General features: G+C 40.2%; 1 protein-coding gene across 1 annotated transcript in view; it reads left to right on the top strand.

Moving 5' to 3' along the window:
* Positions 1–26,559, top strand: part of LOC126419012 (RING finger and transmembrane domain-containing protein 2) — an 83,154-nt gene that overhangs the window by 39,303 nt on the left and 17,292 nt on the right. Inside the window, exons 3-4 of the mRNA XM_050086066.1 lie at positions 10,494–10,610; positions 17,824–18,001. Of these exons, the coding sequence (XP_049942023.1) occupies positions 10,494–10,610; positions 17,824–18,001 (295 nt within the window). The remainder of the gene's footprint in view (positions 1–10,493; positions 10,611–17,823; positions 18,002–26,559) is intronic.

The following is a 26,559-nucleotide window of genomic DNA, read 5'->3' as shown; positions in this document are numbered from 1 at the left end:
GATCCCTCAAACAAAAAACAGTGCTCAGTAGTTGGAAGAAAGCACAGGTCACACCCATCTACAAAACGGGTAGTAGAAGTCATACACAAAATTGCTGTCCAACGTCCTTGACATCAGTTTGTTGTACAAATCTTAGAACATAATCTGAGCTCAAACACAGTGAGTTATTTTGAAGAGAATGTCCTCCTCAATGCCAACCAGCATGTATTCCAAAAACATCAATCATGTGAAACGCGACTCATACTTTTCTCACATTATGTATTGAAAACTTTGAATCAAGGCAGTCAGGTAGATGTAGTATTTCTTGATTTCTGAAAAGCATTTGATTCATTATCACACCTACGCTTATTGTCAGAAGTTTGATCTTATGGGGTATCAAGTAAAATTTGTGACTGGATTGAGGACATTTTGGTAGAGGGTACACAGCATGTTATCTCAGATGGAGGATCATCGCCAGATGTAAAATTAATTTCAGGTGTGCCCCAGGGAAGTGTGTTTTCTGGCCTCTTCACAGATACCCCTCCGCTGTGGTTGCACCCATGGTACGGCCATCTGTATCGCTGGGGCACGCAAGCCTCCCCACCAACGGCAAGGTCCATGTTCATGGGGGTAGGGTCAGGTATATAAATTCTCAGATTTACTAATGAAATTGCTTTCACTTCATTATAATATATATTGAAAGAAAAAAAGAAAAATAAATTATTTTAGTCATGTACCTTAAACATATTTCTAATTTTTCTTTAGTAATTGTGGACTCTCACAAGTTACTTGGTTTTCCTTTTTGAGTCTTCTTCTATCAGCATGTGAATCTCTCCAAACTGGTGGTTGTGTAACTGGAATCTTTCCCCAAATAATTGATTGGGAACCTCCATAGACAACATATATCCACCATGTATACTTCACTTGTGCTTGTACTTGTTATTCCACAGAAACCTAAAATTGAGTTCCAAATCAGATTCGGAATCTAAATCTCAGTACATTTAGGGGTTTACAGTGGACATTGCAGGACATGCTACACTATGCACTGAACTGCCAAAGCTGTGCTGCTCTGCCATGCCTCTTCTCTGTCTCTGTTGAGTGAAATGTGCAGTTACTTGCTGGGGTGCTGCCGCTGTGTCTGCTGCGTGCAGCGGGCCATGCTGAGAGACAAATGGATTGGTGGAATGAAAGACTGTGAGAAGAGGAGAAAAGAAGGCTGGGAAGAGGGGTGGAGGGGCAGGGAGTGAGAAACGTGGTGGGAGAAAAAGATGGAGAGGCTCGTGTTAGAAACAGCCCCTTCCTGAACTGTGAATGATGATGATTTGCAGCATGGTCGACAGGACCGATTGCAGACCTCTGGTACAGAGCCGAGTGGAGGGTCTTAATCAGAGGCTCAGATGGTTCTGCGACTGTGTAGGCTGCAGATTCCTCGACTTGCGCCAAACGGTGGGTGGGTTTCGGGTTCCGCTGAATAGGTCAGGTGTCCACTGTATGCAGGAGGCAGCTACATGGGTAGCAGAGGCTGTGTGGCATGAACTGGGTGGTTTTTTAGGTTAGAGGGTCTCGGGAAAACCTGGCAGAAAATCCAAAGAGATTCTGGTCGTATGTGAAGTATGTTAGCGGCAAGAAACAATCAATGCGTTCTCCACGTGATAGCAGTGGAAATACTGTCGAAGACAGTGCTGCTAAAGAAGAGTTACTAAACACAGCCTTCTGAAATGCCTTCACAAAAGAAGACGAAGTAAATATTCCAGAATTCAAATCGAGAACAGCTGCCAAGATGAGTAACATAGAAGTAAATATCCTCAGAGTAGTAAAGCAACTTAAATCACTTAGTAAAAGCAAGTCTTCTGGTCCAGACTGTATACCAATTAGGTTCCTTTCGGAGTATGCTGATGCTTTAGCTCCATACTTAACAATCACCAATATTCAAGAAAGGTAGTAGGAGTAATCCACTAAATACAGGCCCATATCGTTAACGTCGATATGCAGCAGGATTTTGGAACATGTATCGTGTTCAAATATTATGAATTACCTCGAAGAAAACTGTCTATTGACACACAGTCAACATGGGTTTAGAAAACATCGTTCCTGTGAAACGCAAGTAGGTCTTTATTCACATGCAGTGTTGAGTGCTATTGACAAGGGATTTCAAATCAATTACGTATTTCCATATTTCTGGATTTCCAGAAGGCTTTTGATACTGTACCACACAAGCGGCTTGTAGTGAAATTGCTTGCTTATGGAGTATCGTCTCCGTTATGTGACTGGATTTGTGATTTCCTGTCAGAGAAGTCGCAGTTCGTAGTAATTGACGGAAAGTCATTGAGTAAAACAGAAGTGATTTCTGGCATTCCCCAACGTAGTGTTGTAGGCCCTTTGCTGTTCCTTATCTATATAAACGATTTGGGAGACAATCTGAACAGCCGTCTTAGGTTGGTTGCAGATGACGCTGTCATTTATCGACTAATAAAGTCATCAGAAGATCAAAACAAACTGCAAAACGATTTAGAAAAGATATCTGAATGGTGCTAAAATTTGCAGTTGACCCTAAATAACGAAAAGTGTGAGTTCACTCACATGAATGCTAAAAGGAATCCATTAAACTTCTGTTACATGATAAATCAGTCTAATCTAAAAGCCGTAAATTCAACTAAATACCTAGGTATTACAATTACGAACAACTTAAATTGGAAGGAACACATAGAAAATGTTGTGGGAAAGGCTAACCAAAGACTGCATTTTATTGGCAGGACACTTAGAAAATGTAACAGATCTACTAAGGAGACTACCTACACTACACTTGTCCGTCCTCTTTTAGAATACTGCTGCACAGTGTGGGGTCCTTACCAGATAGGACTGACAGAATACATCAAAAAAGTTCAAAGAAGGGTAGCTCATTTTGTATTATCGCAAAATATGGGAGAAAGTGTCACAGAAATGATGCAGGATTTAGGCTGGACATCATTAAAAGAAAGGCATTTTTTGTTGCAACGGAAACTTCCCATGAAATTCCAATCACCAACTTTCTCCTCCGAATGTGAAAATATTTTGACACCGACCTACATAGGGAGAAACGATCACCACGATAAAATATGGGAAATTGGAGCTCTATGGAAAGATACAGGTGTTCGTTCTTTCCATGCACTATACGAGATTCAAATAATAGAGAATTGTGAAGGTGGTTCGATGAACCCTCTGCTAGGCACTTAAATGTGATTTGCAGAATATCCATGTAGATGATGATGATATGTAAGGATGAAGTTTGTTTGGCTGTTTTGCAGGTGTTAGACCTCAGATTGTGACCATGACATGACCTACTGGTTTTGAAGGGAATTGTATTTGTTAAAAAAACATACAAGTGAGAATAATTAACTCTGATATTGTAAAAGAAAGACTGTAGTATATTTTGGAATGGGTTCAGGTTTTCATTGTTGATCCAGCTGTTATCTAACTGATCTACTGGCTCATAATTTGGTTGGATTAAAATCGCACATTCTGTTGGCATATACAGAGAATAACAGGTGTGTGTGTGTGTGTGTGTGTGTGTGTGTGTGTGTGTGTGTGTGTGTGTGTTTGTACCTGGAGCAAGCAGATAACATTTTCAGAATTAAAATTACCAGGGAAATTAGTAGTGGAAAATTCCAGCATAAAAGGTTTGTTTGTGACATATATTACATAATGATACCTGCCTTCATTTCATTTTATAAATAAACCTGTTTCTGAACCATTTAAGCTATGTGGGATGTGGGTTGACACTACCATACTTCACACTTCTTTGCACTAATAACAGATTTTTTAAAAGCTGTAGTGGATGTCTTTCTTGTCTCACATGTAATGCATATTGACATTTTCACTCCTTTTGTAGAGAGGAGGTTCTTTATAACAAAGCACATAAGAAAAAATTGTATTAGGAAGTGTTGGAAAGTGGGAAAGTGTTCTCATCTGCGAGAACAGTTTATGGCGGGAGATTATTGACTCTTGCTAATGATTATGATCACTATTTTTAGGGCAATGGAGATTTTTCCTTTTGGAAAGGGAAGAGAGTCCCCCAAAAAATTGCTACACGACACAAAATGGAGGGGAGCAGTCATCTGATCAACTTTGTCAACAGTGCTGTAAACATAGTTGTTATTAGAATTTATTTTTTGCCTTCTGTAAATTATACTATCTACCCTTTTCTTTCCTTTTGTTTACCGCATCTAGTGAAAATTTTGAGATATAGTTCAGACAATGTTGCTGTGATGCAGTAGGTGTGTGTGTTTACTGTTGCTCACATTCTTACATAGCTCTCTCTCTTTCTGTTGCTTTTCATTGTTGTTGTTCTTGTTGCTGTTGCTGTTGCTGTTGCTGTGGTCTTCAGTCCAGAGACTGGTTTGATGCAGCTCTCCATGCTACTCTATCCTGTGCAAGCCTCTTCATTTCCGAATAATTACTGCAGCCTACATCCTTCTGAATCTGCTTAGCGTATTCATCTCTTGGTTTCCCTCTACAGTTTTTACCCTCCACGCTTCCCTCCAATACTGAATTGATGATCCCTTGAGACAACTGATCCCTTCTTCTAGTCAAGTTGTGCCACAAACTCCTCTTCTCCCCAATTCTGTTCAGTATCTCCTCATTAGCTACATGATGTACCCATCTAATTTTCAGCATTTTTCTGTAACACCACATTTCGAAAGCTTCTATTCTCTTCTTGTCTAAATTATTTATAGTCCACGTTTCACTTCCATACATGGTTGCACTCCATACAAATACTTTCAGAAATGACTTCCTGACACTTAAATCTATACTCGATGTTAACAAATTTCTCTTCTTCGGAAACGCTTTCCTTGCCATTACCAGTCTACATTTTATATCCTCTCTACTTCAACCATCATCAGTTATTTTGCTCCCCAAATAGCAAAACTCATTTACTACTTTAAGCGTCTCATTTCCTAATCTAATTCCCGCGGCATCACCCGATTTAATTCGACTACATCCTCGTTTTGCTTTTGTTGATGTTCATCTTATATCCTCCTTTCAAGACGCTGTCCATTCTGTTCAGGTGCTCCTTCAGCAGGTCTTTTGCTGTCTCTGACAGAATTACAAAGTTTTTATTTCTTGTCTATGGATTTTAATTCTTACTCCAAATTTTTCTTTTTTTCCCTTTATTGCTAGCTGAATATGCAGATTGAATAACATCAGTGATAGGCTACAACTCTGTCTCGCTCCCAACCACTGCTTCCCTTTCGTGCACCTCGACTCTTACGACGGCTGTCTGGTCCCTGTATAAATTGTAAATAGCCTTTCGCTCCCGGTATTTTACCCCTGCCACCTTCAGAATTTGAAAGAGAGTATTCCAGTCAACATTGTCAAAAGCTTTCTCTAAGTCTACAAATGCTACAAATGTGGGTTTGCCTTTCCTTAATCTATCTTCAAACATAAGTTGTAGCGTCAGTATTGCCTCACATGTTCCAACATTTCTCCAGAATCCAAACTAATCTTCCCCGAGGTCGGCTTCTACCAGTTTTTCCATTTGTCTGTAAAGAATTTGTTAAATTAAAAGGAAGGTCTGCGTTGGTCATAATATTGATGTTTCATTAGTAGCAGAATCGATTTTCGATCACATAGTGATCATCTTCAGTGCTGGAAGTTAAAAATTTTTATGTAGCAATCAGATTGAATAACATCAGGGGTAGGCTACAACCCTGTCTTGCTCCCAACCACTGCTTCCCTTTCATGCACCTTGACTCTTACAACGGCTGGACATACAACCCCAAATTTCACGTCTCCATTGAAGTTGTTGCATAAGGGTGAAAAGGGACACTTTCTCGACCTTATGGAAGTGATGGAGATTTTTTGCCATCATAAATCTCCAGATATAGCGTTACTTAATGAACAAATGATTTCAAGAAGTACACACTCTTGGGAGTGATTCCCTGCTTTCCTGTGTAAAAAAGCTGTCAACTAATGGCCAGTCACGACAATTGGCGATCCAAAATCAATTGCTTGTAAATCCCTCTTATACAACGTTTCACTCAAAGTCATTACGAGAACACGTACGTTAGTTTCTATTTTACCTATCTTACTGCTTAGACACACATGTTCTGGTTTGCACCAATAAAGTTTACTAATTTAGTTTTTAAAAATAGTATTCTCCATTTTGTTCTTTCAATTCTGGAAGTTTAGGATGCCTATTGGAACATAGTTTTCAATGTAGTCGACATCTCTGAGGCACTTACACGAAGTAAATTGTAACTATTTTCACTTATATGTAATTATTTTCATGTATCCTTTTAATTCCTTTGCCGTTTGAATTTGTTTACATTAAAATGTTGTAATAAGGGTTCCGATACAGCTCATGTGTATATATCTCATAACTGCATTACAGTATTTTATTATGTTAACGTTGTTCTCACATACTAGATAATACGTGTGAATCAGTTATCTGAACCGCGTATTACCCATATTTTTCGTTAGCTAACATATTTTAATGTACAGCATTTTTGAGGTTCTTTATTGAGATTAAATGGCTGGTACTTTTAGCACAGGTTTTGTAATAACCTCTGTTAACTGGTGGTCAGGTTACATAACCGACAGTCATGACAGGTCTCTTAACAAAAATCCATGCACACTGCACATTAAGCGTTCGGTTATGACAATCTATATGGTTTCCCAATAGACAAGGGATCAAACCCTCATCGCTTTTATGTAATTATTTATATTGCTAGTTTGTCACTACATTGTAATTGCTTTAGTAATTGGGAAAATGTGCGTAATCTGGCTCTAATTAACTACAGTGCGATGTATTTTTTGGAAATAATTTGTACTGTTACTTTTCGCACCTTATGACGTTTTTTCTTGATATACGATGTATATTACCATTTATCCAGTACTTGCATTTTAGATTAATTGTTATGGCCTATTTTGGATATATGGTTTTTTAAAAATTAACTTTTATGTTATAAGGGGTCCCACTGCTGCTATAAGACATGTAATAAAATTATCTCCTTTATATGAGTATCAAAAACCGTTTGCTTGACAGTTTTCATTTCTGTTCTATCAACTGTAGAGGTATGATAGGTTCTGACCCAGTGCTTGTGCAAAAAAAAGAGTATAACTTGAGTGCAATGTATTTATTTGGGCAAAGCTTTTATGCTTTAAAGAGAACACTGTTTCCTTATACCCAAGTTCTGTTTGTATCATATGATAAATTTTTCTATAAATAACAGGTGTGATAGTGGAGGTATCTACTAAGCTAGTGTATTTTGTCTCTATCCAACAAATAATTTATTCTTTGTAATTTGTAACAGTAGTTTTCACTCATGAATGTGCTAAACGATCTCTGCATCCACAATGTGCTTTTAAAACATTCTGCTTTCATAATTATGATGACTTTTTAATTTATATAAAGTGTTCACATGTCCCAACGGGATAAATGAGATGTGTGTTTCATCACGTCGTTAAATACGATAAAAAATTGTTAATCTGCACCTTTTGAAAAAAAATTTTATAACACGTAATGAGTTTCATGGCATTCTGAAATGCTATATTGTGACATACAAGGTATAATTACATTTATGTATTTGACTTATTGGTTTCAATGTAATATTTTACGTAAATTAAGAACCTTATATCTCTGACTCCCTACGCCGGTTGGCAGTTACTGTGTTGTAACAAATTCTGTTATATTTGATGTTACGTTATTTGTATATTTTTCTTCTTTTCTAGTCCTGTAATTTTACACCATATAACTTACCCTGTTGGTTTTTATTCTGACATGTTTTTTAAGTTGTCTGAAAATAACATGCCAGCATATGTTGGCAAGATGTGCATTACCCCCCTGTCTTTTCTTGCTGTGCGTTTTTTAATATACAATTTTAAAATTGAAATATTCAATTAATGATTTGTAAGTACAAGTTGGTATTTGGTGGTAATCTCTTGGCAAATAAAGAATTGTTAAGTCTTCACGTGACACACGCCACATAGAGGGCGTTCCAAGACCCTGTCACACCGAGGTCTGCTGTATAGGTGATGTAAACAGCGGCTTCAGTTATAGTGATCGCTTCTCAGTTTTGGTTATTGATAACTTGATACCAGTGTCTGAGTTTAATGTGTACAGGTATGTTCTTTCCAACAGTTGGTTTATACTCAGGTGTATTTGTGCTTTTTGTTTTTACTCACTGATAGCTATGTAAAAAAAAAAATTAAATAAAATAAAAATTAAAAAAAAATATTAACTTCCAGCACCAAAGACGATCACTATGTGATCAAAAATCGATTCTGCTATTAATAAAACATCAGTATTACAACCAACGCTGACCTTCCTTTTAATTTAACATATATGGTCGTTGGGCACACAGCACTCCATGGAGTTGCCAATCAATAAAGAATTCTTGTTAGTATTTTGCAGCCGTGGCTTATTAAACTGATAGTTCGGTAATTTTCACATCTGTCAGCACCTGATTTCTTTGGGATTGGAATTATTATATTCTTCTTGAAGTCTGAGGGTATTTTGCCTGCCTCATACATCTTACTCACCAGATGGTAGAGTTTCGTCAGGACTGGCTCTCCCAAGGCTATCAGTAGTTCTAATGTAATGTCATCTACTCCCGGGGCCTTGTTTCGACTTAGGTCTTTCAGTGCTATGTCAAATTCTTCACACAGCACCATATCTCTGATCTTATCTTCATTTATGTCCTCTCCCATTTCTATAATATTTCCCTCTAGTACATTGCCCTTGTATAGACCCTCTATATACTACTTCCACCTTTTTGCTTTACCTTCTTTGCGTAGGACGGGTTTTCCATCTGAGCTCTAGATATTCATACAGGTGGTTCTCTTTTCTCCGAAGGTCTCTTTAATTTTCCTGTAGGCGATATGTATCTTACCCCTAGTGATTCATGCTTCTACATCCTTACATTTGTCCTTTAGCCATCCCTGCTTAGCCATTTTGCACTTCCCGTCGATCTCATTTTTGAGACATTTGTATTCCTTTTCACCTGCTTCATGTACTGCAGTTTTATATTTCCTCCTTTCATCAATGAAATTCAGTATCTATTCTTTTACCAAAGGATTTCTGCTGGCCCTTGTTTTTTTACATTCTTGATCCTATGCTGCCTTCACTATTTGATCTCTGAAAGCTACCCATTCTTCTTATACTGTCTTTCTTTCCCCTGTTCTTGTCAGTCATTTCCTAATGCTCTCTCTGAAACTCTCTACAACGTCTGGTTCTGTCAGTTTATCCAGGTCCCATCTCCGTAAATTCACACCTTTTTGCAGTTTCTTCAGTTTTAATCTACAGTTCATAACCAATAAATTGTGGTCAGTGTCCACATCTGCCCCCTGGAAATATCTTACAATTTAAAATCTTGTTCCTAAATATCTGTCTTGCCATTATATAATTTGTCTGAAACCTTCCAGTGTCTCCAGGCCTCTTCTACGTATACAACCTTCTTTCATGATTCTTAAACCAAGTGTTAGCTATGGTTAAGTTATGCTCTGTGCAAAATTTTACCAGGCAGCTTCCCCTTTTGTTCCTTATCCTCAATCCTTATTCACCCACTATGTTTCCTTCTCTCACATTTCCTACTCTGGAATTCCAGTCACCCATGACTACTAAATTTTCGTCTCCCTTGACTATCTGAATAATTTCTTTCATTGCATCATACATTTCTCCAATATCTTCATCATCTACAGAGCCAGTTGACATATAAACTTGTACTACTGTGGTACGCCTGGGCTTCGTGTCTATCTTGGCTACAGTAATGTGTTCAATATGCTGTTCGTAGTAGTTTATCCTTGTTACAATTTTTTTATTCATTATTAAACCTACTCCTGCATTGCTGTAATTAGATTTTGTATTTATAACCCTGTATTCACTTGACGAGAAGTCTTGTTCCTCCTGCCACTGAACTTCACTAATTCCCACTATATCTAACTGTAATATATCCATTTCCCTTTTTAAATTTTCTGACTTACCTGTCCTATTAAGGGATCTGACATTCCACGCTCCGATTTGTTGTACACCAGTTTTCTTTCTCCTGATAACGATGTCCTCTTGAGTAGTCCCTGTCCAGAGATCCGAATGGGGGACTATTTTACCTCCGGAATATTTTACCCAAGAGGACGCCATCATCATTTAACCATACAGTAAAGCTGCACAGCAAAGCTGCTTTGGTTGATATTACAAGGCCAGATCAGACAATCATCCAGACTGTTGCCGCTGCAAATAGGCTGCTGCCCCTCTTCAGGAACCACGTGTTTGTTTGGCCTCTCAACCGATACTCCTCCGTTGTGGTTGCACCTATGATACCACCATCTGTATCGATGAGGCATGCAAGCCTCCCCACCAACACCAAGGTCCATGGTTCACGGGTGGTCTTCATTGTTTATAGTAATAAATTATGAACTGAGCTTCTTTGTTGATGCATTGTTGTATTTTTAAAACTGTCTTCATTTGCTGTATTGTCACATTAGATTCAGAAGATTGGAAAAATTTCTCCTACATTAACTCCCCCCCATTTTTTTTCCAGGGCCTGCTGAAATATTGCGACAGAGTCCAGAAACAAGAGAGTTCCTATCCATTCTACAAAAATACATTCCATTTGTCCTGATACTCTGCGCAAAAGGATTATATGATCATCGAGCAGGTAATACTTGGACTGCCGATAAAAGATTATACGTTGAAATTTTATTGATCATGTCATTGTGTTTGTATTCACATATAGAATGTTTCTGTCATTATGATAAGCATTTTGTGTGTGTAAATGTACTGAAAATAGTGTTAATGAAGACTTTTTTGTCAGTAGAATTTATTGTAATGTTGAAAAGATGAACAAGAGAATATAAATTCTGTTTGACAATGAAAGGATTAGAAAAGCTTAGAAGAAAATCTATATGCTATCAAATTGAGATGCTTGCTGTGAATGGGGATGTAGTAATTATCCACAGGCTTGAGATAAAACTAATTGTTCCATCAGACTGTAGGCATTCTCCCCCCTTTTTTCCATTCAGAGCTTGAGGCTATTGTTACTTTATGTACTGTAAACTAACTACTGCCACTTCGTTGTTTTGCTTACCATCATTGTGAACTACATGCTTCTCAGTTTAGTGCCAGGTATCTTCATATTTTATCCACTGTAAAAGATGCAATATAAGGGGAAGACAACCACTTACATATAGAGGAATGGTGTATGGTGCACAGAAACATGTAATAGAAAATAATTAATACTAGCTTTTGAGCAGTGCTCTTTTTCTAGTAAGAGTACCCACAATCACACACTACCTTACAGGCACCCAAAAATACACACTTGTGGTAGCAGCGATGCTGATTATTGCATATTGATTATCGAAAGTAGTTGTCTGCATAGGTGGAGGTGGAAAGTGGGTAGGAAAGGATGCATGAGGTAAGGGCGGGGTAGCAGGTAGTGTGAGGCAGGTGACTCGGAGCCTGCATGAAATGACAAAAAGCGCTTTGAGGGTAGTGCATGTAAGGGAAATAGATAGAGAGGGGAGGAGAGGGAAAGGTGGTGATGAAGAGGGAGACAGGAAGGGGAGAGAATAAGGGGAATGGCTGTGAGCTGGGGAAAAGGGGGCAGAGGCCTGGAGAGAGAGAGAGAGAGAGAGAGAGAGAGAGAGAGAGAGAGAAGTTGGGGGGGGGGGGGGGGAGAAGAGTAGTGCGAGAAGGAACTGCCTGCATAGTTCAGAGAAACTTGTGCTGGGAGAGAATATCCAATTGGTCCATGTAGTGAAGCAGCTGTTGAAAACATTTTTGTTGTGGTGCACATCATGTCGAGCAGCTGGATGCTAGAGTTAGTGGCTTGCCACATTTTGGCTGTGACCATTCATGCAAGTGGCGGACATGTGATTACTTCTCATGCACACACAGATTGCTATGCAGTAATCACATAGCTGATATATAACATGTGGGATGCGGAACACTACTTTGGATGATATGGGAAGTATGGTTGAATTGAGGTTTTGGGTTGAAGGTGAGGGCTTCAGAAAGTATTGAGACTTCACAGAGATCAAACTTTTGGCAGAAATCTGTAGTAAAATATTTCACACAATTTAACTCCCGATGTAACTGTAAAAGAATTCTTCTCAGTAAATTAAAAAGAGAAAGATCCAAAGCTAGAAAGAGCAGACTCATTAGCCAAGAAGTCAAAAAATTTATTTAAGAATAGGAAAGATACCAGACTAAGTTAAACAGCAAGTTCAACATGTTGTTTATTTTCCAACATGTTGAATAATAAAACTAGTACAGCCATAGATGAAATGGACAGTCATTCAACAAACATACTTGTGGAAACATCAAAATATATTGCAGGTAAAAAGATAGCAAAAGAAAAATAAGGTTAGAGTTCTAAGTAGATAATAATAGGACCATGATGGAATAGGCTGCATTAAACAAAACTATTCAGGAATTGTGTCAAGAGAATGCAGAAAGCAACAGTAAAAATGTAGTAAGGGATTAAGTCAAAAGTATGAAAAAACAGAAAATAAACTACAAGTACACTTCTCAAATTTGGCATGGATAACGTTGTGTAAGTCTCACAACATTTCATCGAAGCAACTGTTCATCACATGTAGATGTTTACAGTAGTTATTGGTGCAAGACATGACTGGTGATTTTCGCGAGGCAGAGCACATGTACCACCAGTTGCATCTTGCAGCAATAACTACTGTAACCACCCGTAGGTGTTGAATAGTTCTTCAATGAAATATTGTGGGACTTATACAAGTGTTGGAAGTGTCCACAATAAATAAGCCGAGAAAACTTGAAAAAATTATAAAGGAGAAAGCTGTGATGTGTAGACATCATTTTATCATTTAGATGAATGATGATGCAGTATTTAACAGTAGAGAGAACGTTGTGCCCACATCTGCAGATTGGAAAAAAATTCTGTGGTCCAAGAGGTGAATCAGAATCGCATTTATCAAATAATGATATTGAAGAAGTAATACTGCTGGAATGTAAAAAGCTACTGGAAGTATGCAGAAAATAAAGGTACCTGGAGACAATGTTCCAATATAAGTAATTACATTCAGTCAAAGAAATATGAAAGAAACTTATGAAATTATTTACAGAATGTCTGCGGAGAAGACAATTCCTGAAACTGAGATAGTGTCTTTATTCTACTTGACAAGAAATGGAAATGTCGTATGGCTAGGGCCTCCCGTCGGGTAGACCGTTCGCCTGGTGCAGGTCTTTCGATTTGACGCCACTTCGGCGACCTGCGTGTCGATGAGGATGAAATGATGATTAGGACAACACAACACCCAGTCCCTGAGCGGAGAAAATCTCCGACCCAGCCGGGAATCGAACCCGGGCCCTTAGGATTGACAGTCTGTCACGCTGACCACTCAGCTACCGGGGCGGACTACTTAACGAGAAAGAAGGCAGACAAAATACTCTAAAATTAACACAGACTTTATAGAGAAAACATCGCATCTTAATCAGACAAACGAATGAGATGGCTTTAGAAATGGATAAAGCACAATGGACTATTTGCAAGTTGTGAACGATTTAATGGAATGTATAGTGACACTGTATTAGCACTTTTTCTGGAATTCTTAGATTCTGAGAAAGCTTGTGACTTGGCTTCAAAAAATGTATACTAACATTCTGTGAGAAACAAGGTGTTAAATTAACTTATACTAGTATATTGAAAAATTTGTATGTAGTCGGTTTTACAGTCTCTGTTATACCTCACGTTAGTGGTAAATTCAAAATTGAAAGAGTATTCAAGCAAAGAGAGTCTATATCACTAACACTGCAATTATCAGTCCTAAAGAATGTTTTCACTTCCATAACTGGGAAAATTGAGGAATATATGTTCATGGAATATCTGAAGTACCTTTGTTCAGGGATGGCATTGTATTATTTATGTCTTGTGCAGATAAACTTCAACAATAAATCATGTATCTTAATAGAATAGGTTTTAAACTAGTCCTGAAGGTAATTTTAATAAGACAAAACACTGCACAACTAGTGTACAAAAAATATGGTGATACAAATTAATAAAGAAGTCATAAATGTTATAATGGGGCTTTTCTTTATTTAGAGTCACTAAAGACATAGAAAAGATGAACAGAGAGAGTAACAAACAGAAGAGTGGAACTGACCTGGAGTACTTTTCATAAAGTTTGTCAAAACTAGGCTTGATAATGTGTGTGAAAATGAAAGTTTACAATCATTGTGTATTACTAATTCTGATTGATGGCACTGAGACATGGATTTTTAATGGGAAAAAACAGTTACAAACTTGAGGGTTGCTCAGTGATTGGAGGAGAGAGATGCTCATTGGGAGTTACTGGGAGAAACAAGAAAACACATAGATGCATCAGGGAACAAACAGGAGGGGAGTATGAAATGGTGAATTTAAAGAAAATGGAATGGAGGCTTTCAGGACTTACACATAATTTGATCATAAGTGTCTGGACACCCCTATGTAATGTGGAATTGAATAGTAGATGTCACAAGAGGTAGACCTGCCAGTAAAAGAGATGGTAGGATAAATGTGCTGTCAGCAGAGCAGCAGTTAACAGCAGAGTAGGTCGGGCAGGATAGCTCGGTGACTTTGAATGTGGATTAGTTGTTGGACGTCACCTGAGTAACAAATTCATCAGGGATGTTTCAGCCCTTCTAAAGCTGCCTAAGTCAGCTATTGTGGTGGTTGTGAAGTGGAAATATGAAGGAATCACTACAGCTAAATCGAGGCCAGGGAGACCTCGTGCTGATGGGCATGTACTGTCAAGCATTGCAGAGGGTGGTTGTAAAAAAATGACATGAGATCAGAGGAGGGAATCACTTGTGAGTTCCAAAGTGCTACCAGCAGTCCAGCTAGTACAATGATTTTGTGTATGGAGTTAAAAGAATAGGATACAAAGGTTGAGCAGCTCCTCTTAAGCTACACATTTCTGTAGTCAGTGCTAAGCATTGCATGAGTTGATGTAAAGAGCAATGCCATTGGACAGAGGATGACTGAAAACAAATGATTTGGAGTGACCACCCGCACACCCTGTGGCAATTCCATGGAAAGGTTTTGATTTGATAAATACCTGGAGATTATTGCCTGCCATCATGCATAGTACCAGCAGTGAAGTATGGAGGAGGTGGTGGTATGGTATGAGGTGTTAGTCATTTTTAGGGTATGGTGCATAAGAAAATGCTTAATTTGATGTGATAGGAACACATTTTGCAGCATTGTGTACTGCTTACAGTAACGGGATGGTTCAGAGGTGATAAGTGTATGTGTATCAGCATGACAGTGCACTCTGTCATAAAACAGTTTCTGTGAGGCAATTGTTGTGGATAACAACATTCCTTAAATAGATTGGTCTACCCAGAGTCCCTACCTGACCCCAGTTAAACTCCTTTGGGATGAGTTGGAACATTGACTTCACTGTGGACCTCAGCATCCAACATCATTATCTTCTCTGGTTTCGGCTGTTGGAGAAGTGTGGACTGCCATCCTTCCAGTGACATTCAGACATTGCGTTGCAGAGCTCGAGCCATCATAAAGGTGAAGAGTGGAGACACATTATACTAATGTCCACTAATAGGTTTCCGGATGCTTTGATTAGATGGTGTATCCACAGGAATGTGTGGTAGAGGACCAAGATAGCTCTTTATTGGATTCCAAGAGATATGAAAACTCCGAGACTATGACTTAATGGATGGTGGGTAGATGACATTAGAAAACAGACAGGAGCAATTTCAGTGCATTTAACTAGAGACTGTAATGCATTGAAAAATACACTATGTGGTCAAAAGTATCTGGACAACCCCAAAACATACATTTTTCATATTAGGTGTATTGTGCTGCCATCTAGTGCCAGGTACTCCATATCAGCGACCTCAGTAGTCATTAGACATCGTGAGAGAGCAGAATGGGGTGCTCCACAGAACTCACGGACTTTGAACGTGGTCAGGTGATTGGGTCTCACTTGTGTCATATGTCTGTACGCGAGATTTCCACACTCCTAAATACTCCTAGGGACACATACAGCACAAAAACATACAGACCAACCTCATCTGTTGACTGACAGAGACCGCCGACAGTTGAAGAGGGTCGTAATGTGTAATAGGGAGACATCTATCCAGACTATCACAAAGAAATTCCAAACTGCATCAGGATCCTCTGCAGGTACTATGACAGTTACGCGGAGGTGAGAAAACTTGACTTTCATGGTCAAGCAGCTGCTCATAAGCCACACATCATGCCGGCAAATGCTAAACGGTGCTTTGCTTGGTGTAAGGAATGTAAACATTGGATGATTGAACAGTGGAAAAACATAGTGTGGCATGGCAAATCACGGTACATAATGTGGCAGTCTGATGGAAGGGTGTGGGTATGGCGAATGCCCAGTGAACGTCATCTGCCAGTGTGTGTAGTGCCAACAGTAAAGTTCGGAGGCAGTGATGTTATGGTGTGGTTGTGTTTTCCATGGAGGGGGCTTGCACCCCTTGTCATTTTGCGTGGTACTATCACAGCACAGGCCTACAATGATGTTTTAAGCACCTTCTTGCTTCCCATTGTTGAAGAGTAATTTGGGAATGGCGATTGCATCTTTCAACATGGTTGTGCACCGGTTCATAATGCATGGCCTGTGGTGGAGTGTTTACACGACAATAACCATTGACTGGCCTGCACAGTGTCTTGACCTGAATCGTATGGGACACCTTTGGGATGTTTTGGAAAGCCAACTTCGTGCCAGGCCTCACCGATCGACATCAATACCTCTCCTCAGTGCAGCAGTCAATGAAGAATGGGCTGCCATTCCCCAAGAAACCTTTGAGCATCTGATTGAATGTAAGCCTGCAAGAGTGGAAGCTGTCATCAAGGCTAAGGGTGGTTGAACACCATATTGAATTCCAGCATTACCGGTGGAGAGTGCCACAAACTTGTAAGTCATTTTCAGCCAGGTCTCCGGATACTTTTGATCACATAGTGTGTAGGGACGTCTTGTTCCTTCCTGCAGATGGCTTAAAATGACTAATAATGAACACACATTTTATTGCACATAACATTAGAGTAGAAGCATTCACTGTTATTTTTTATTAGTTTTTAATATATATGTTATTTGGTGGGGTGTAATTTTTTGAGTAAATTTCATATAACAGTACTTAAATAAACAGTCCCATACTCAGGATATGAGGGGGTGAGCAGATGTAGGAAACCTGTCACTGCCACTCACAGAAAACCCTTAGTGGAGGTGGTGTGCATTGCCTTCCTCCAACCTGTTACAAAGTGTCAAGCATGTATCCGTGTCTTGTGGATGACTGTGATGAGTATTTGTACAGTGTAGTGTTGGGTTTGTGTCGTGATGGATGAAAGGAAGGGAGAGGGTCGAACCCAGTGCCAGCACATAGCCTACTCCTCATGAATAGCACAAAGGGGGCTGCTACACTCTACTTCTCCGTACAATGGATGGATTATTGTCAACAGTGTCACATGCCCTCACTTCATGAGACACTGCAGAAAGGTTTGAAATTTAATCCAAGACATTGGCACAAAGACTGGCAATCGGGAAATTTGCACCACCACCTCTCCTCCCCTTGCCGCCCAAATACTGTGCAAGTGAAAATTTCATCCAACACAAAGAGTTGAACTGGCTTATCTCAGAGTCAAGGACCACTACACAAAGTGGGCATTAACAGCCTCAGCTATGGATGCGGATAAATTTCATACTCATTGTATTTTATTTTTTTGCTCTTAGTGCACCGTGTATGCTTTCTCCACGTAACTATTTTTGTAATACAAAATTTTATGTTTATTCATAAATAATTTCTGACAGATATGACAGCATTAAATAACATGTAATTTGGTATTTTAACTGAGGCCTGAACTGTTTCAGGCATTCTTATATTTCTGGCCTTATCAATAACGGCATGCTATAGCAACACAGTTCTAAGGAGAGAAATTGGGAAACAATCTCGCCGTAGCCTTGGCACTCTTGGTCTCGTTGTAACAAACTTACTTGTTTGTATCCTTGGATTGTATTATTTCTTTGAGGACCAAAAGCTCTATCTCAGGTATGTATTCTTCTCAATTGATTAATAGTTATGTTGTAAGGCCACCCACTTGGCAAGAGACTGGGAAGTTAGTTACATTTGATAAGATTTGTGCAAGGTATTTTCTAAGAGTAGGAATGAAAAGCCATCAGGCATTCACCAACATCTGTTGTAGAAAAATAAAACAAGACCAAAAACACTTGGCCCAACAAAGTATGCAAGGTTTTGTGTAGCACTTTTGTGTTGTCTCATTTTGTACCTACAGCTACACCAAATTGCCAATTGCAGTATTCTTCTGTTTCACTGTTATCATTTCTTGTTATTTCCTGCAGCACTATATTTAACTGTTTCAAAATATGAACTTTTTAATATTTTTCTGGAGATGAGTCAGCCATAAATACAATTAAGTCTTCAATATATCTGTACACAGCTATTGATTTTGTATAATATTACAAAGAAACAGAATGGCTGACAGTACTTACCTCCAGAAGGTGAAACTCCCAAGTACTGCCAACAGGCACATTTAAACTGGAAAGGAAAAAAGTGAAACCTCGAAAACTGAAAGATCCTCTTCCCAGTAAGGAGGTATAGGTCACTTAGACATCAGTTTGAGAAGGATCCACTTGTTTTGAAGACAAGGGGAGACTCAGAGGAAGGGGAAACATCCGAGTAGGAGGTCAATGATAGATTCATGTATTAATTTACATAAAATAAGGAAAAGGCCACGACTTACCTTTAGCAGACTGGTGCGCAGAAATACATAACAGAAAACTGTGATCACAATAGCTATTGAGCTCTTCCTCTTTTTCTGCTAAAAGTACACAAATTCACACCCAGGCACCCAAATACACTCACTCCTGCAGTCACAACGAGAATGACTGGGGATTCTGCCTCCATGACCTCTGTGTCAACAAGATGTTAATCCCTGATCTTCCTTTGTTATTATTGACTGTAGATTATTGAGAGCAGTTGCCTGGACAGATGGAAGTGGGAAGGGGGGACGGAAGGACACATGAGGCAAGGAGGGGGTGGTAGGACATTGGGAGGGAGGTCTTACAGCAGGTAACTCAGCTGCTGCACAAGACAAAAGTAATTCAGAGGTTAGAACATGTAAGACAGAGAGTGGGAGAAAGGGAGGAAGGGGAGGAAAGTAATGTGGAGATGAAGAATGTGTGTGTGTGTGTGTGTGTGTGTGTGTGTGTGTGTGAGAGAGAGAGAGAGAGCGGGGGGGGGGGGGGCGGCACATGGTGATGGGGGTGGGGGGAGAAAGCAGTACATGATGTGGATGTTGAAGGAGTGCTGTGAGCAGACGAGAGAAGGGGAAAAGGTAAGATGAGGCTATGGGAGACAGGTTGCAGAAGTTTGGGCCATGGAGCTGCAAGAGTGCAGAATATACTGGAGAGACAATTTCCACGTGCATAGTTCAAAGAAAGTTGTGCTGGAAGGCAGTATCCAAATTGCCTGCACAGTGAAGCAGCAGTTGAAGTCATTTGCATTGTGGCGTGTAGTGTGGGTGGGTGTTGGGTGGGTGTATGGGACAGGTCTTGCAGCTAGGTCGACCTCAAGGAAAGGGCCATGAGAGTGCAGGGTTGAGAGCAGGGTTGGAGTAGGGATGGACAGGGATGTTCTGTAGGTTGGGAGGATGACAGAACACAACTTTGGGTTATGTGGATAGGGTTTTGGACAGGATAGACCTGAATGAGATTTTCACTCTGCAGCGGAGTGTGCGCTGAAATGAAACTTCCTGGCAGATTAAAACTGTTTGCCGGACCGAGACTCGAACTCGGGACCAATGCCTTTTGCAGGCAAGTGCTCTACCAACTGAGCTACCCAAGCACGACTCACGCCCCGTCCTCACAGCTTTACTTCTGCCAGTACCTCGTCTCCTACCTTCCAAACTTTACAGAAGCTCTCCTGCAAAGTTCTGCAAGGTTCGCAGGCCATAAGTACTCCTCAGTTACATGAAAAAATGGTTGCAGCATGCTTATAAATATATTTATTCATCTATGTCTTTGTTTATAACCAATATATACTATTCATGAAGAAATTGGGTAAATATTTACTGTGTTTTGGAAAGCACAGAGACATTAGGCTACTGGCCTACCTTTTGTTCTATTCCTTTGATATATGTTTATTAATTTGTTTCTGTATCTAATAATGTGTGTTAGAGTGTGTTTATGGTCCAGCTATAGGAATATGTATTTAATTTCAAGTTATTTAAATGTAAATCCAGCATTTCGAATGTGTTTCAATACATTTGTGAATGTACGTTGGCTTGGACATATGGAGGGAGCACTCTAGCCAATCGCAGTGCTCATTGCTAAGAGAGATGTATGGAGGTTGGGTAGGAGCATAATTTCTGAAGAGGACACAGTCAAGTACGGCACAGGACACGGAGAGCGCTGGACGCAACAGTGCGAGGGATGCACATTCACGAGAGGGACTTGGAGAGTGTGGAGCGGCTTGCGCGCGTTCGTGGCAGATAGAAATACTTCGTAGTGCTGACTTGTGCACTTGTGAGATTTCCGTGGCTTCTACAGTGAAGCTGTAGTGTGCTTTTACAAGTAAATATCTCACAAGCTATGGTGTTGTTCATAACTAATTACCTGCAGTAGGAATCTATTGTTTCCCTGTTATTCAACTTCTATTTTATTTAATTGCTGGACCATCGACACCAATAAGTGTTTTGCAGAAATATACCGCATTCTCAAAAGTACTTCTGCTGTCGTACTCATCATTTAAAGTCGTTAAGAAAGTACCTGCAGATTTTTTTTTTTTTTTTTCATTGCAATCTTTCATTTATAAATTTATATGTTTCTTTCATAATTCACAATTGCCGAGTGATAGAAACCTTTGACCATTCGATTCATGTGTGTATTCTTATCGTATACTGAAGACTCAGCAGTATATGGCCTTTAATGTGGCAACTATGTAACCCAGCCCCCAGACAACGAAACCAGCCAAAACTTTTAATATTGCAACTCTGAGTCGGAGGGTACATAGTTGAGGGCCACCATACCACCACCATTTCATTTCCATTTAATTGGAAAGCCTGCATTATGTTCTTGCCTTTCATGTTAGAGCCGCTGTCATAGCCCTGACCCCTCATGTCCTCCAAAAGTATTTTCATTTCTTCTAACTATTTTAAGACTACCTCTGTAAGCCTCAAACCAGACATATCTCGTACACGTACAAATCCAAGAAAATGTTTAATAATATTTACATCACTCGTGTCAAGGTCGGTAGAAGTCACATTCACAAAACGCACTATCATTGTCGTTTGCTCAACAACCGAAATATCTGGTGTACAGTCCAAAATCAAAGTATAATATTTAGCAGATCTCAATTGAGACAGTATTTTGTTTTTAATTTTTTGATGGAGAAAGTGAATTATTTCACGTTGTATGTTTTTAGCCAGATAATGACGAGACTTATTTTCACCATGTGTTGTCCTCCCCATATATTCACCAGAACTGAATCAAATTTACCAAATAATTCAACCAGTTTTAAGAAATTCCCATCTTTGTGAGTGAACAGTTTGTCAGAAGTTCCTCTGAAGGGAAGAGACTGCCTAGCCAAAAATTGGATAATTGTTATAAGGCGTTTGATTACATCTTTCCAATGCTGGGTTTCTGCATTTAATATCTGCCAGGATTCTGGCATCGACAGTATTGCCAGATTTTAATCTTCTGGCGAGGTCCACTCACTTTTGGTGCGATTGTAAGTGCACTTGGGACCTAGCTAATGTCTCAGAAATGTGCTGTCAGTCACCTGAAGTCAATAATATTTTAATGTTACTTATAATAAGGCACATAACAGTCGCTGAGTGCACCCACTTTCCGAATGGAAGGTAACCTGATGAATATTTTAATGTTTGAAAAGAGTTTACAACTGAAACAAGAAACAGAATTTGCACTTGTTGAATAAACTAATAATTTCCTCTGTAGAATTTCACCATTGCACAAACTGTGACTGTAATTTTTAGAGTGAAGCAATGATTAGAATCGTCCTTAGGGCAGCTTTCAAATTCTGTTATGTATTCCGGAGACCTTGTTTCGACTAACGTTGTTCTAACAAAATCATCTATTTTGTCAGGCCATTTTGTGGGTCTGAATCAACTAATCACTGACAGTTTGAGTATCAAGCAAGGACCTGCTAGAATCAGCTGGAACAGCTTCACATTCATCAGAGAGGTTGCATACAATGTCATGTTTACCGTGCGACATTGAAGGTACATCTTCATCTACTGAAGGCTTACCCTGATTTATGTCTATATCTGCATTTGTGCTTGGATCACTCTGATCAAAATCTTCTTTAGGTTGGAAAAATTTATCTAATGAAAATTTTAATTTTTTGTGTACATTTTCTCTGCATGCAACAATATTAGAGAAGGAAAGTTGCTACTCACCATATACTGGAGGTGCTGAGTTGTGATAGGCACAACAAAAAACCTCACACAATTATAGTTTTCGGCCCTTAAGGTCTTTGTCATCAATACACACACAAACACGAACGTGACCATGCGCGCACATACGCACACGCACACGCACAAGCACACACACACGCGCACACGCACAAGCACAAGCACACACACACGCGCACACGCACACGCGCGCACACACACACACACACACACACACACACACACACACACACACACACAATGCAAACGCAACTTGCACACACGTCTGCAGTCTCAGACAACTGAAAACTTTTTGCTCATCCTTTCCTATACTGGCTGCCTGAAAGGCACTTCCAGTTTTCAGACATTGCAACAGTTTATAACATTCGCAGTAACTTACAGCCTAATGAAAACGCATCACGTCACAGTGAGAAAGTGTTTCACACAAAACTTATATTATGTTGGCACTGCTAACTGAATGTTTTGCACACGCAAAGAAAGTTGACACTCGGTGCAGTGGCTGATGGGAGCAACCGTAAAGGCATGTACTATTTACAGTTGCTCCCATCAGGCACCACGCCGAGTGTCAAATTTGTTTGCGCGAATATTATAATAATCAGCTTTTAACACAATCGTTATTGTTTTTACTGAACAGCCTCCAAAAGGAATAATACGGCCAGTGATAGAACTGTCTTTACCTACATTGTTGTTGTTCAAAGTTAATTGACGAAAGTAAATTGTGTCTGGCAAATAAAATATGTTTCTAATAATTGCACTACAGACAGACCTATATTGGCACCACAATCTAAAATTCGACCACTATATCAAACACTTAGCTATTAACAATCAAGGCAAGTGACCATTGTTGCTATATAATGAAACTGCAAAGTGAGTGTGGCGTATCCACTGTGCACTGGTGCCAACTCTCAAAAATATTTGCCCTGTAAACCCAAATCAAAACATCCCTAAGACTCGGTATTTTCATCTAAAACCTCTAGAAGAAAATATCCATATTTTGCTGTTGATTTTTACTTATTTATTTGCAAATTATTCAACATTTCAAACATAATTTCAGCTTTTTATGAAGCATTCAAAGTTTTAATGCCAATGTCAAACAAACTTATCATTTTGATGATATGAATATAATAGAGGGAAACATTCCATGTGGGAAAAATATATCTAAAAACAAAGATGATGTGACTTACCAAACGAAAGCATTGGTATGTTGATAGACACACAAATAAACACAAACACACACACAAAATTCGAGCTTTCGCAACCCACGGTTGCTTCATCAGGAAAGAGGGAAGGAGAGGGAAAGACGAAAGGATGTGGGTTTTAAGGGAGAGGGTAAGGAGTCATTCCAATCCCGGGAGCGGAAAGACTTACCTTAGGGGTAACCAAACAGCCCTTATCAAAGATTTACTGTCCTACACTCGTACTCTCTGCTGGAAATATCACTTTGCCACGAATAAAAATAATTCTAAATCCTACTCCTAATGATCCAACTCCCCAAAACAATATCCAAATTGAACCCTGCCTAGAACAGTTCCGTCCTTCGTCACAGCGGGACCCATCTCCTCTTCCTCAAAATCACCTTCTCGAAACCTTCCAGGAATTTCTCACTTCCAGCCTTGCCTCTTAATCCTTCTTGAAAAACCTTAATCCTACTCCCAACATCACCACTACTGAAGCCCAGGCTATCCGTGATCTGAAGGCTGACTGATCCATTGTCATTCTTCCGGCGGACAAGGGTTCCACGACCGTGGTACTTGATCGTCGGGAGTATGTGGCTGAAGGACTGCGTCAGCTTTCAGACAACACTACATACAAAGTTTTCCAAGGTAATCCCATTTCTGACGTCCAGGCGGAGCTTCAAGGAATCCTCAGAACCTTAGGCCCCCTACAAAACCTTTCACCTGACTCCATCAACCTCCTGACCCCACTGACACCCCGCACCCCTACCTTCTACCTACTTCCTACTTACTAAAATTCACAAACCCAATCATCCCGGCCGCCCCATTGTAGCTGGTTACCAAGCCCCCACAGAACGTATCTCTGCCTACGTAGATCAACACCTTCAACCCATTACAGGCAGTCTCCCATCCTTCATCAAAGACACCAACCACTTTCTCGAACGCCTGGAATCCTTACCCAATCTGTTACCCCCAGAAACCATCCTTGTAACTATTGATGCCACTTCCTTATACACAAATATTCTACACGTCCAGGGCCTCGCTGCGATGGAGTAACTTCCTTTCACGCCGATCACCTGCCACCCTACCTAAAACCTCTTTCCTCATTACCTTAGCCAGCTTCATCCTGACTCACAACTCCTTCACTTTCGAAGGTCAGACATACCAACAATTAAAGGGAACAGCCATGGGTACCAGGATAGGCCCCTCGTATGCCAATCTATTTATGGGTCGCTTAGAGGAAGCCTTCTTGATTACCCAGGCCTGCCAACCCAAAGTTTGGTACAGATTTATTGATGATATCTTCATGATCTGGACTCACAGTGAAGAAGAACTCCAGAATTTCCTCTCCAACCTCAACTCCTTAGGTTCCATCAGATTCACCTGGTCCTACTCCAAATCCCATGCCACTTTCCTTGACGTTGACCTCCATCTGTCCAATGGCCAGCTTCACACATCCGTCCACATCAAACCCACCAACAAGCAACAGTACCTCCATTATGACAGCTGCCACCTATTCCATATCAAACGGTCCCTTTCCTACAGCCTAGGTCTTCGTGGCAAACGAATCTGCTCCAGTCCGGAATCCCTGAACCATTACACCAATCATCTGAAAACAGCTTTCGCATCCCGCAACTACCATCCCAACCTGGTACAGAAGCAAATAACCAGAGCCACTTCCTCATCCCCTCAAACCCAGAACCTCCCACAGAAGAACCCCAAAAGTGCCCCATTTGTGAGAGGATACTTTCCAGGACTGGATCAGACTCTGAATGTGGCTCTCCAGCAGGGATACGACTTCCTCAAATCCTGCCCTGAAATGAGATTCATCCCTCATGAAATCCTCCCCACTCCACCAAGAGTGTCTTTCCGCCGTCCACCTAACTTTCGTAACCTCTTGGTTCATCCCTGTGAAATCCCCAAACCACCTTCCCTACCCTCTGGCTCCTACCCTTGTAACTGCCCCCGGTGTAAAACCTGTCCCATGCACCCTCCCACCAACACCTACTCCAATCCTGTAACCCGGAAGGTGTACACGATTAAAGGCAGAGCCACGTGTGAAAGCACCCACGTGATTTACCAACTGACCTGCCTACACTGTGAAGCTTTCTATGTGGGAATGACCAGCAACAAACTGTCCATTCGCATGAATGGACACAGGCAGACAGTGTTTGTTGGTAATGAGGATCACCCCGTGGCTAAACATGCCTTGGTACACGGCCAGCACATCTTGGCACAGTGTTACACCGTCCGGGTTATCTGGATACTTCCCACTAACACCAACCTATTGGAACTCCAGAGATGGGAACTTGCCCTTCAGTATATCCTCTCTTCCCGTTACCACCAGGCCTCAACCTCCGCTAATTTCAAGTTGCCGCCGCTCATACCTCACCTGTCATTCAACAACATCTTTGCCTCCGTACTTCTGCCTCGACTGACATCTCTGCCCAAACTCTTTGCCTTTACAAATGTCTGCTTGTGTATATGTGTATATGTGCGGATGGATATGTGTGTGTGTGCGAATGTACACCTGTCCTTTTTTCCCCCCTAAGGTAAGTCTTTCTGCTCCCGGGATTGGAATGACTCCTTACCCTCTCCCTTAAAACCCACATCCTTTCGTCTTTCCCTCTCCTCCCTCTTTCCTGATGAAGCAACCGTGGGTTGCAAAAGCTTGAATTTTGTGTGTGTGTTTGTGTTTATTTGTGTGTCTATCCACATACCAACGCTTTCGTTTGGTAAGTCACATCATCTTTGTTTTTAGATAAACTTATCATTTTGAATGAATTGAATTGTTGAAAATGAATAACTCCACAGTGAACGTATTGTCATGTTTATAATTGCTTCATGTCATAAACAGATTTGTGGAAAATTGATAAAAATACTGTTAAGTAACTAAATAGTAGCCAAATAGTTAAAACTTCAAGTCTGTTTTTTTTAAATATGCAAACAGTGGTGCAACCCGGCTTCACCTACTTCACGGT

Source organism: Schistocerca serialis, chromosome 9 (genome assembly GCF_023864345.2).
Source record: "Schistocerca serialis cubense isolate TAMUIC-IGC-003099 chromosome 9, iqSchSeri2.2, whole genome shotgun sequence".
Lineage (NCBI taxonomy): Eukaryota > Metazoa > Arthropoda > Insecta > Orthoptera > Acrididae > Schistocerca > Schistocerca serialis.
The sequence above is the reverse complement of the archived record's forward strand: the minus strand, read 5'-3'. Positions and strand labels throughout refer to the sequence as shown.